The sequence below is a fragment of the Micromys minutus genome (genome assembly GCF_963924665.1).
Source record: "Micromys minutus genome assembly, chromosome: 26".
Classification (NCBI taxonomy): domain Eukaryota; kingdom Metazoa; phylum Chordata; class Mammalia; order Rodentia; family Muridae; genus Micromys; species Micromys minutus.
The window spans coordinates 16,251,971-16,265,048 of NC_137961.1; the positions used below are offsets into that span (position 1 = coordinate 16,251,971).

At 38.7% G+C, this 13,078-nt stretch overlaps 1 protein-coding gene across 2 annotated transcripts in view; it reads left to right on the top strand.

Annotated features, from left to right (window-relative positions):
* VIRMA (vir like m6A methyltransferase associated) overlaps positions 1-13,078 on the top strand; it is a 54,386-nt gene that overhangs the window by 23,658 nt on the left and 17,650 nt on the right. For both annotated transcript variants that reach the window (XM_080938617.1, XM_080938616.1), the window contains exons 9-14: positions 4,316-4,804; positions 6,414-6,568; positions 7,964-8,046; positions 11,237-11,330; positions 11,466-12,010; positions 12,530-12,765. In XM_080938617.1, coding sequence (XP_080794743.1) covers positions 4,316-4,804; positions 6,414-6,568; positions 7,964-8,046; positions 11,237-11,330; positions 11,466-12,010; positions 12,530-12,765 — 1,602 coding nt within the window. The remainder of the gene's footprint in view (positions 1-4,315; positions 4,805-6,413; positions 6,569-7,963; positions 8,047-11,236; positions 11,331-11,465; positions 12,011-12,529; positions 12,766-13,078) is intronic.

A 13,078-nucleotide genomic window follows, 5' to 3' on the forward strand; every position in this document is an offset into this window, starting at 1 on the left:
GCAGCAAGAGAGGAGGAGAGAACGATGGCATGCACACTAACAAAGCAGAAGCCAGTGAACAAGTAGGACTAGGAAGCAGGCAAGGCTGAGAAAATAAGGATTCGAAGTCATGTCATGAGCTTTGGAGTGCACATTGTGGTTAGAACTCCAGGAATGTAGGGTTTTGTTTTGTTTTGTTTGAACTTGTAACAGAGCTGAAGGACGAATGAGCTGAGAAAGAGGGTGGGAAAGCAGTGTGGGCTGCTCTTTCAGCCCACCTGACTTGAAAGGCAAGTAGCAAACGAGGGTGCAGGCCTGGGGTTGCAGCCCAGTTGGTAGGTGTTTGTCTAGGTTGCAGAAGCTCAGTTCCACCCTTAGCATGTCATTCCAGCACTCAGGAGGTGAAGGCAGGAATATCGCAAGTATTATGTCATCCTTGACCACATGGTGAGTTTGAGGCCAGCATGGGCTATGTAAGGACCTTTTAAAATAAAGAATGAAGAAGTAAGGCAACATCTAGAAAGACAAAAAGGAAGCCTTTTTTTTTTCCTTTCATTTTCTGGAATGGGAAAACACACTTGTTAACTAGGAAGAATGACAGATTTTAAAACTTAGGATGGAGAAGTGGGAGGAGGAGCTCAATTTCTGGAACAGGGTTTGCTAGGATGAGGTTTTGAGAAGTGTGCTGGGTATGGCAGTATGTGCCTTTAATCTCAGCATTTGGGAGGCATAGGCATTTGGATCTTTGTGACTTAAAGGTTAGCTTGGTCTACATAGCTAGTTCTAGGTCAGTCAGGGCCATTTAGTGAGGCCCTGTCTTAAAAAAATAGCTCTGGCAGGAGAGTAGAAACCAGGTGAGTACACAAATATAGTTACTTTCGTAGTATTGGAAATATATACCAAAGGAATTTCGGCACTTGTTGGTGGCTTCATTTTTGATGACGTGGGAGGTACAGAGTCTGTCCTGATGGTGGCAGAAGGCACTGAGTGTAAGGAGAGAGCTGCTTCCAGACAGTTACTGAGAGTGGTACTGCCTGGTTATTAAATGCCCCTCCTCACTCCTTATCTGCTGATGAGAGGGAACTGAGGGCTTGGGTGCTATGCTAGGGACACTGAGCTATGGCTTCAGAATTAGGAAGATACTGACTTCTCCTTGGAGTAGCAGATATACTTAAAGTAGTGTTCTAAAATTTTATGCTGCAAGATTATTATGAGAGAAAAGTCACTGAAATTAGAAAATTAGCAAGTCTGAGATTCAAGTTATTGGTTGTTTAGTATTTGGCTTATTGTAGTGGTGTGTACCAGGAAGGGAAGACAGATACTGTGCTCCTCTGGAGTATCAGTGAGGGGTAGTTTCTAGATTGAGACTTGATAGACGAGATGGGGAAGAATAAGAGCATTTGGAGCGTTCTAGTCACAGCAAGAATTGGAACTATGGTCTTATTGACATGAACTTGTAAATTAGGAGTCAGAGAATCTTAGAAAAGGCATCATTACATTTTGGAGGAATTACTTTGAAGAAAAAGAAAGATTCTTCAAACAGTATATCTACAAAGTCAGCTCTGGTATTTTTTAGCAGAACTGAGCAAGGACCCAAGGCACTGCTCACAGAGGAGTAAGTTACTTTAGGCAGAGTCTGGGGAGACATGGTCACTGTCTGCAGAGTCTCTGACTTGTGTGGAACTTGCTAGACTCCCCTGGGGACAGAAATGTTAACTGCTCTTAAGAAACTTGACACTGCAGCTTCCAAAAAAAAAAAAAAAAAAAAAAGCAGAGAGAGAGAGATGCTGAACAAATTCACTATTGTAGTATTCCAGAATTCTCTATTTCCAGAAAGGAAACATGTACATAAATTATTTTGGTTGTGTAAATAACTTAGACATGGTGAGCCATCCTTAACATTTGGCAAACTAGGACTCTGAAATTTTGTTCGCAGATATTGGCTAAGAGCCCACCTTGTAAGTGTGTCTTTGTAGAGATAGCTTGCTGTGGTAACTACTTTGCAGACAGTCTATGAGGAAGTTAAGGATGTCCTGGAGGTAATTGTGTCATTTTGAATTACCTTTGAGTTTATAGAGAGCTTTTACTGAGGGTGTTTACCATGATAATCATGAATAATTGAATGAATATTATGATAAGAATGTTCTGGAAGCCCTAGTTTAAGCAGTGAAAGGATTAAATAACTCATTTTAAGGCCTGGAGTGATGGCTCATTACTTAATATAATCCTCATCTAGAGGGTCTGGGTTTGGTTTTCAGCAAATAGTGGCTTATAACCATCAGCTACTCCGGTTCCAGGTCCAGTGCCCTCTTCTGGCCGATGTGGGTACTGTACACACATGGTACACACATACACATGCAAGCAAAACACCCATAACATAAGGTAAAAATTAATCTTAAAAATTTAAAGTCAATTTTAGTTTTTGATAGATAAAAATTCTAACCTTTCATCTACCTTTTAGTAATATGTTAGTAGTTTACAGAAGCCGTTTAGTGACTATACATGTGAAAATGTAAATCAGACTTTTCAGATTTCAGAGTAAAATACTTTTTTAACCCAAAGTTAACAAATGTGCATTAAGCTAAACTTTGTTAAAGTCCTTCTGTTTCAGATTTTTTGAGAAACATTTTTTTTTCCTGGAACTCTTTAGATATCATTTCTAAAAAACTGATTTTAGAAGAGCTTAGTTAGCTAGGCAAGGTGGCATATTATAATCCCAGCATTCATGAAGTAGAGGCAGGAGAATTGTTACATGTTTGTGACTAACCTTGCCTACATAGTATCAGACCAGCCTGGGTTTACAGTGCCTTACCCTGTTTCATAAAACCAAAACAGTCTGTTTCCTAGTAGTGAATACTTTTTAAACTCCTCTTCTCCTAAAATTACACGTGCTAGGGGCTGAAGAACTGACCCGGCATTTAACAGCACATGCCGCCCTTGCAGTGAACCAGTTTGATTCCCAGCACCCACATTTATAAGAGGCTCAGCGGCCAGTAACTCCACCTCACAGGGACCAGATGGCCCTGCCACTTCAGGTCACATCCTATACCGACACCCACATTATATACTTAGACACACACATACACATAGTTAATACAAATAAATCTTGTAAAAATGTTTTGCATACTAAGATGTATGGTTCTGGGCCTAGTAGGTGGCTCAGTAATAAAGGCATTTGTCACTGAGCTGGCAGCCTCAGTGGGATCAGAACCACACTCTTTAAGAGTACTAGATCTGAAGCCAGAGCCGAGTGACTGACTCCAGTAGTCCCATCACTTGGTTGGGCTGAGTCAGAAGGATTGCCATGAACTAGAAGTTAGCATGGGCTGCATAGAAAGTCTTAGTCCAGCCTGACAAAAGAATAGTTCTTAGAGGGGAAAAATACCAAAAAAAAAAAAAAAAAAAAAAAAAAAAAAAAAAAAATTCTGTGTTTAGGAGTAATTACTTCCATGCTACAGTTTATAATTTTTAATTTTTCTCTGGTAATAATAACTCATATACACTAAATCTAAGTCCTTATATTCCCTGGATACAGACTAGCACTCTTTTTTTTTTTTCCCTCTCTTACAACTTTATTTAAAAAAAGAGGAATACATATACAGATTTTTAAAGGCATTTTGGCATAACACTATATGGATATTTTTTTGTCAGTACTTAATTCTTTTAGAGGTTGGATAGAATGCATTGAAATCCCACTAGTTACCATAAGCATAAAGTACATGTAGGACAGAACGTAACATGGAAACAGTTTTCTTGGTAAGTATAGATTAAGCATAATGATCTTTGAATACCAAAAATTGCCACAAGGCTATATTCTTAGCTCTTGGATTATTAGTGATTTAAGGTCCAGGTGTACCACACTCTGAGGGGCTGCTATACATTTTTTTTTTTTCCTAATAAGGACTGAGGCTTTCTTTCTTTCTTTCTTTCTTTCTTTCTTTCTTTTTTTTTTTTTTTTTTTTTTTTTTTTTTGACTTTTGTTTTTCTTGAGCTTCATATGGCCTGTGAGTTGTTTCTGGGGTGTTTATAAGTAGAGTGAGACCATAGAGAAAAAGGAGGTGGCTTAGAAACGAGAATCAGAATTAGTCATGATTATGTAAAAACAAGAAAACCTGTCTTCAGTCATTTCTAGAGGGTCTGTTGGATATTCAGAACTTCCATTTTCATATAACACCACAGAAAAGAGTTGGTACTCACATTGTAATGATTATTTCAATTTCTGGGAAAACTGTTTCTGTAATTAAAGCTATCTAGGTGTTTCCTCTCTGCAGTCCTCGGGATTTGAGGAGGGAAGAGTGCTTTCACACTTACCTGACATGTCACTTGGCTCCCACAGGTATCTTCACAGCCATCACTTCCTGGAGTTGGTCACCTTGCTTCTGTCGATCCCAGTAACAAGTGCCCACCCTGGTGTGCTGCAAGCCACAAAGGATGTTTTAAAGTCTCTTGCACAGTCACAAAAGGGCCTTCTCTTTTTTATGTCAGAGTATGAAGCCACAAACTTGTTGATCCGAGCTCTGTGCCACCTTTATGATCAGGACGAAGAGGAAGGCCTTCAGTCTGATGGAGTTGATGATGCCTTTGCCTTGTGGCTACAGGGCTCAACTCAGACTCTGCAGTGCATCTCAGAACTGTTCAGCCATTTTCAGCGCTGTACAGCCAGTGAAGACACTGACCATTCCGATCTTCTGGGCACCCTCCATAATCTTTATTTGATCACTTTTAATCCTGTGGGAAGATCGGCTGTTGGCCACGTTTTCAGCCTTGACAAAAACCTTCAAAGTCTCATTACTCTAATGGAGTACTATTCCAAAGAAGCCCTAGGGTAATTTTCTGCTTACTTTTTAAAATCTCAATTACATTAGAAATCTAGGTCACTCATGGGCTAGTTTCTATACAAAAGAAGTCTCTTTGGCATGGATATATGTAGTGTATGTATGCAATGTTTGAATGTATGTATGTATGTATATATGTGTATCTTAATATCTATTTATCTGTATATCTTTTGTTATAACTTGCTAGTTAGGAGTTAGAATAACAGGAATCCTTGTGTTGGGTCTGGTAAGCAGTGCAGTGAACTTTTTCCAGCTTCTCTCAGTTCCTCCTGGTATCGAGAAAGGTTACAAGTACAGTATCCCTGTCTTGTAGAGGAGGGAATTTCAATAGTGTTCTGCCCACTCTTACTGTCTGTTCTCTAAACCATTTTTGGTGCTCTGATTGTGGATTGCTTTGGTTGAGTGGGGGAATTGAGGGAGGTAATGATACGGAAAGAGCTGCCCACTGGGGCAGAGGATTTTAGCATGTGAGAAGAGAGACCTGCTCTCTTCCTTGCTTATGTCATGGAAAACCAGACAAGATTAGGCACCTTCAGGGTGGCATGGCCATATTGTCATGTAAAATAGCAGCATACAGTTAACCAGTTGCCTTCATGATGGGGTGACTCCCAGTGCTTATGAAAGGCAACCACAGTGGCTTCTGCCTCGCTGTAGTGTCTTAGTGATTCTGTGGAAGACTGAGGGAGGGCAGCAGATGATCACATTTGATCCTCGTTCTCAGGGTTAGATGAAGGTTTTAAAGGAGGCCAGCGAAGCATTCTTCCTAATGCTCATGGTTAATGAAATATGTTTGTGAATATTTCTTTGTCCACTTGTTAATTTACTTCCCACTGTAATGTATATAAGGTTTTTGCTTGTTTGTGTTTTGTTTTTGTATACAGTTGTCTCTCCATACCTATCAAAAAATACTTAGATGGCTTGAGCACTGTGGAGCGTACCTGTTAATTTGAGGGCAGCTTGGTCTACAGAACAAGACCCATCTCAAGTCAAAAAACTAGGCCAGGGATAAATGCATCTGAGCCTGGCATGGTAGTGCATGCATGTAATTGCAGTACCTGGAGGGCTGAGGCAGGAGAATTGTGAATTTTAAGTCATCCTTAAATCCTTTGGTACATAGTGAGTTTTAGGCTAGCATGGGTCATAGAAGGGGAGACTGTCTGCACTGAGCACCTACAAGCTTTTTTCTTGTCTTTATTGTGTAAACAATGCAACATCTGCTCACATAGTATTTGCATCATATTAAGTATTCCAAGCAGTGTGGAAGTGAGTGAAAGTAGATGGGAAGAGTGCACATGTCATGTGATACTATGCCACTTTATATAAGGCACTGTGGCTCCATGGACCTCCTCCATCTGTGGGGGTCCTGGAACCAGAATGCCATAGATGCTGGGATGACTGTTACTGACACTCTTTTCAGGTGAACTGAAAGTGAAGTGCAAAATCGGATTCTTTCTTTATTTTCAAGAAGTTAGGTGATGTTGATAATGCCGGATTGTAAATTTCATTGATCTCTTTAAAACAACATACGAAGAAATGTTTAAAATTATTCCTGAAAAATTACTTTCATACCCCACATTTAAAAACCTTATTTTATTTCAGTGATTCCAAGTCTAAGAAGTCAGTAGCTTATAATTATGCATGCATACTTATTTTGGTGGTGGTTCAGTCTTCCAGTGATGTCCAGATGCTAGAACAGCACGCAGCGTCTCTCTTGAAGCTTTGCAAAGCAGATGAAAATAATGCTAAATTGCAAGGTATGGTATCTGGAGTTATTCTTTAACATTTGTGATATGAAAAGGCTGAATTCTTACAACTGTTGCTTTATCGTGTGTGTGTGTGTGTGTGTGTGTGTGTGTGTGTGTGTGTTTGTGTTGGTTTGCATACAGTGCGTGCATGCATAGGTCTTAGGGATAGAAAACATCAGATGTTTTTCTTGGCTTCTGTCTACTTTAGTTTTTTGAGACAAGGGCTCTCACTGAACCTGAAGTTTGCTATTTTTACCTAGATTGGCTGGCTAGCAAGCCTCTGAGATATGTCTGTTACACCAGCGCTGGTGTTACAGGTGTGTGACATCTTTTTACACCATGCAGCTTTTCATGAGTGTCAGAGATCTGAGCTGAGATCCTCATCTCTGAGCCGTCTCTCCAACCCATTTTTAGTTTCTTGAGTTGCCTTTTAGGAGAAGAGTTTATAAAATGTAAGTTTCATAAAGTGTTTTAGCATAAAAATGAAAGGGCTTGAAAGTGCCTGCTTTTTCCTGGAAAGTGTTGAAAAACCGCAGTCTAGCTAATCAGGTTAGACAGGCAGGGATCATGGACAGGGGAACCTGCAAGTATTTGGTTAGTTTTTGTTTTTGAGTGTTTTGTCGCACTTAGATCTTTGCACTATTCTGAGTTAATATAAAAGACTGCAGATTAGCACCGTGTGCTACTTTAAAAAGTAGTTAATTTTAAAATGAGAAGTTAAGAAATGGACATAATCAGGCTAGTGATCCAGTTCAATGTTTAGGTACTTCTCTAGCATTCATGACAACGCAGGTTTACATAACTCATACTCTTACATGCACACAAAAACAAAAGTAAAATTTCTTGTTAAAGGAAGACAGACTACTCAATAAAATGTTTCTTCATAGCTTGATTTTACTAGAAAAAAATTATATAAATTATTTTTGGTGGGGGGTTATAGATAGCCATAAAGGTAGGTAAATAAGTGCATTTATATTAGTTTATAATCATATTTATAAATCTTGTTTTAATGTTTTCATTGACTATTAAAATTCATTTTAATTGGGCATATTGGATAAGCATCTAAACTTAAAGAAAATGAGATAAGTAATAGTCATCAGTATTTCTTGAATCACCATAGTAGGGCTCCTTTACTTTTTAAGGTGCATGGAAAGCATCATGTCCATAAAGAGGGCATGGTGGCACACCCTGTAACCCTGCCAGATCTAAGTCTGAGGTCAGTTGGGGCATACCATGAGGCCTATCTTAAGAAGACAAGGAATTATACCAAAGATACCAGAGATTATCTTTCTGTAAAATCCAGATGATTGAAATGATTGTAGATGTGGTGTTTTATTTTGGGGAAAAAAGCTTTGTTATAAACACTTCCATTAAAAAATATAAATTATTCTTTTTGTTTTAAAGAACTTGGCAAGTGGCTTGAACCTCTAAAAAACCTCAGATTTGAAATTAACTGCATCCCAAATCTAATTGAATATGTTAAACAGGTAAGTAAAAATTAAAGGGTTTTGTTGTGAAACTCTGGTGACACTCACGTCACCCTCTAGATAGTGTAGAGATCATGGCCTTGATTGATCTGGGTAGCTTTTTTGTATATTATTTGATGCATGGACGTAGGTAATCATGTACTTGAACACACAAGCATGTGATTCTCTGTTTAAATTACTTGCTAGTTCATGTTTGGAGGTCAGAGTATAGGTTGGCTCTCTTGTCCACCATGTGGAGTCCAGGCATGGCCCCCAAGTCTTCAAGCTTATTGGAAAGCACTTTTCCCCCCTGAGCTGTCTATAAAAACAAAAACCTATAAAGTTAGATGCTAGTATAGTCTAATTTTAAGTAATGAAATAATTTAACTCAGAATTTTAGGTGAAAATTGATGTAACTAATTCTAGGTAATTCCAGTGTCGACCAGTTCTCTGTTGTTAATTTCGGATAGTGACAACTGTAGTTGAAATCTGTAAAATCTATAACTTGTAACAAAAAATTCATGTATATTTCATAATGAAAAAAATCAATTCAGCCATCATTAATCTTGGAAGCTGCTTCTCCCTCCCTTTTTTCTTACTTGATCCAGTATGAGCATAATTAGATGGGCTGACGGCACACACATGGACATGTGACTACACCGGTGTAGACTGATTCTATCCTAATACTGTGTTTAGCAGATGAGCACTGTGGTTTTGTGTGAGAGAGGAATTTACCTTGGTTTTGCAGCTATAGTATATTATTAAAGTAATTTTTATATAATGACTGATTCGTTGCTCTTTTAAAGTCAAAGAAAAGTATTGTTTAGGGCTATCTGCTTCAGGTCTTTTTGTTTTAGTGATTCCCTTGTCTTTTCATTCTGTGTCTCTTAAGAATGTTTTTGTTTGTTTTGGTTTTTTGTTTTGTTGGATTCTTTTTTTCTTATATAGAAAGGTATATAAGTAAAAGGCCTTTGCTGGCCTATTACTCACTATGTAGACCAGACTAGTCTGGAACTCACTGAGATTGGCCTGCCTCTGCCTCCTGAATGCTGAGGTTAAATGGCTACATGAGATCCTGTCTCAAAGAAGGAAGAGGAAAAAGAAGAAAAGACCTTGGATTATATAGTGTATAACTAAACATTTTAAATTGAACTTGGTGGTGAATGCTTGAATCTCAGCACTGGGGTGCCTGAGACAGAAGGATTGCAAGTTTGAAGCCAGCAGAGACTGCATCGGAAAACACTGCCTCAAAACTGCCGTGAAGGAAGTTCCGTTGGCAGAATGCTTGCCTAGAATGCACAAAACCCTGACTAACATTTTTGCACCGCATGAGAGGGGGTAGGGTGGTCTTCACCTGTAAGGATCATTAGTTCAGGCTTATATTGGCAGCAGGATGGTGAGTTTTAGGCCAGCCTGGGCTACATGGTACCCTATCTCAAAAAACCAAGACAACAAAACAAAAAAAGTTGTTTCCCAAGACAAAAAAACCCAAAATGTTGATTTCCTCATAAACCTTATATTTATCACTACTTTGGTTTTTTTTTTTGGCTTGAGGTAGGATTTGGTTCTAGACCTTATGAGCTCTAAGACCACAGTCATGTACTACCACATCCTGTTCAAGTCATTACCTTGTTAGTTTTTATACTATAAGTAATTCCTAAGATACACTAAATGCAGTTGAACCAATACTGAAACCTAATGGTTTCTTGTTGTCTCAGTAATTTGTGGAGCTGTAAGAAAAAAGTTAAGACAACGGATAATGTAGAGTAAAAGCTATGAAGAAGAGTGGATTTGTTTTATGTGTGTGTTTGTGTTTAAAGCTTATGTCCTAAGACTTAGAAGTTGGAATATTTTAAATCATTAAAAAATTTTAAGTTATGAATTTATTTATAATGTTAGTCTGTGAAAGCTACAAAATATAAAACTTTGGTATTTGGAAACATAGTCAGGTGTTAAATACAAAACCAGTTTCCTTTCTTGTACTCTGTCTTCTTGGTGTCTGCATTTTAAAAAATAAATGCTATTTAGGCTATAAACATCTTAAGGTTTCTTCTAAGGCTTGAAAGAGGTTTAGTAACCATGGGGCTTTTAAAATACAGTCTGGCACAGTGTGCAAATCCGCAATTCTGTTCAGGCACATGGCAGAGGGAGCAGAATTAGAGTTAGAGGCTAATCTGGGCATCATAGTGAGGTGGGCTCAAAACAGAAACAAAACAGCAAAACCCCAGAACACAAGAGCTCACTTGTCAGTTTAGTCATTGCTTCATTTTTGAGAGAAATAATATAAAATGAGTATATAGAAAAGAGTTATTTGGGCTGGAGAGATGGCTCAGTGGTTAAGAGCACTGACTGCTCATCCAGAGGTCCTGAGTTCAATTCCGAGCAACCACATGGTGGCTCACAACCATCTGTAATGGGATCCGATGCCTCTTCTGGTGTGTCTGAAGACAGCAACGGTGTACTTACAAATAAATAAATAAATCTTAAAAAAAATAAAAAAAAACAGAAAAGTTATTTGAAATTCTTAATACGAAGAGTCATAGGTTTTTATTTACTGCTTTGTTTTAGTTCTTAAAATATACAGAGATACTGTGTTTGATTTTCACATAATATACAATACAAAACATGCCTGTGATGTTGCTGGAGAGATGGGTTAGCTCTTCCAGAGGACCCAGGTTCATTCCCTGCAGCTATATGGCAGCTCACTGTAACTCTAGTCCTGGGGCTGGGGATCTGGCATTCTGACATATACATACATGCAGACAAAACACCAGTGCACATAAGATAAAAGTAAATAAATCATTAAAAAATGTAAAAAAGAATTTTATAAGAAAAAGTGAAATGTACCTAAGGTGAAATAAGTTATGTAAGTTTCTTTAGTACTGGGATTTTTCTTACATGTTGTCTTTTTTTGTTTGTGTGTTCTTTGAGACAGGACATGGTCTTAGGTCGAACCCTGGCTGCCTTGGCATTCACGGTGTAACCCAAGGCTGGCCTTAAACTCACCACCCTCCTCCTTGCTTCAGCCCCCTGAGTGCTGGCACTGCAGGGATGCACCTCGTGCTTCAGACATGCTAAAGTAAACAGTGCAGCTAAAGCCTTTGTGCTGACGGTTAACTCTCAGCTTTGCACTTGCCAGAACATGCTCTGCCTCTAGAAGCCCAGAGTTTTGACTGACTTAAACTTGTTTGCTTTTATTTTATTTTTAAAGAATATTGATAACTTGATGACCGCAGAAGGAGTTGGCCTTACCACTGCCTTACGTGTTCTCTGTAATGTGGCCTGTCCACCGCCTCCCATAGAAGGTAATATAACTGATATACTTTGAAAATTTCCATCCTTAAACCTAGTTAAATATCATTTATTAAACATTCAAACTATTCTTGATTATTAGCATGTAAGTAATTAGTTTTTTTATTTCTTCCTTATCCTATATAAAGGTCAACAGAAAGACCTCAAATGGAACCTTGCTGTTATTCAGCTTTTTTCTGCTGAAGGAATGGACACGTTTATTCGGGTTCTGCAGAAACTGAACAGTATTTTGACGCAGCCTTGGAGGCTCCATGTGAACATGGGCACTACCCTGCACAGAGTTACCACCATTTCAGTGGCTCGCTGCACGCTCACTCTTCTTAAAACCATGCTGACAGAGCTCCTGCGAGGCGGGTCCTTTGAGTTCAAGGACATGCGTGTGCCTTCAGCACTTGTTACTTTACACATGCTCCTGTGCTCTATCCCTCTCTCAGGTCGTTTGGATAGTGATGAGCAGAAAATTCAGAACGATATCATTGATATCTTACTGACTTTTACACAAGGAGTTAATGAGAAGCTCACAATCTCTGAAGAGACTCTGGCCAATAATACTTGGTCTTTAATGTTAAAGGAAGTTCTCTCTTCCATCTTGAAGGTTCCGGAAGGCTTCTTCTCTGGACTCATACTCCTTTCAGAGCTGCTGCCTCTTCCCTTGCCCATGCAGACCACGCAGGTACCACTTCCATATCACATGCATCTTGTAATGACTGCAGTAGCTCCTTAGTGAAGCCAGGGATGCTGGTCAAATCCAAGCAAGCCTTCGTCCTCCCCCAAAGACAGAGTAACTGAGTTGAGGGTGGGATGAGACTGAAGCAAGTTGGAAATGTGGGGTAACGTTTTAAATACCTTTGTGAAAGTGAGTTTTATCATGTTGCTGTGTGTACTTGTACTTACATTTTCCTGTTACTGCAAATCTTTTTTTCTCCCCTTTATCTATATTGTTTTAGAGTTTGCAAATTAGATGGCTTCACCGATGGACTCTGCTCACCGACTGCCAACCTGAGAACAATACTTTTTCCCTTTTTTTTTAGACCTGTTGGATTCAGTTGTTTAATTGTAATAGTGTAATAGTGAATTATGTTTTAAGCATGCAGTAAAGGTGTTCTTTTTATGACAGTTCTTCCTGAACAGTTTTGCGACTAAAATAAATATTAAAAAATCTCTGTACACACACATTATACTTTTTTAACAGGTTATTGAGCCACATGATATATCAGTGGCACTCAACACCCGAAAATTGTGGAGCATGCACCTTCATGTTCAAGCAAAGTTGCTCCAAGAAATAGTTCGTTCTTTCTCTGGCACAACCTGCCAGCCCATTCAACATATGTTACGGCGTATTTGTGTTCAGTTGTGTGACCTTGCCTCTCCAACTGCTCTTCTGATCATGAGAACTGTGTTGGATTTGATTGTAGAAGACTTGCAAAGGTATTTTCATTCCACTTAAGAAGTTTTCCTCAAGTTACTCTTGACACAGATACCCTCTTTTACATAGTTTGGAAAGTAGGGTTTAGTAAGCCCAGATAACATATCATATGGATGTATAAATACACACACACACACACACACATACACACACGCGTGCACACACACAGATTAATATTTGTAAATTATTTTCTTTAAAAGGCTTTATCTTTTCATTTCATATATAAGTCTTGCTGAAGGTCTTGATTTGGGGCCTTAAGTTTTATTATAGCATAATGCTTGCTTGTGTGCATGTGCATATACATGTGTGGTCAGG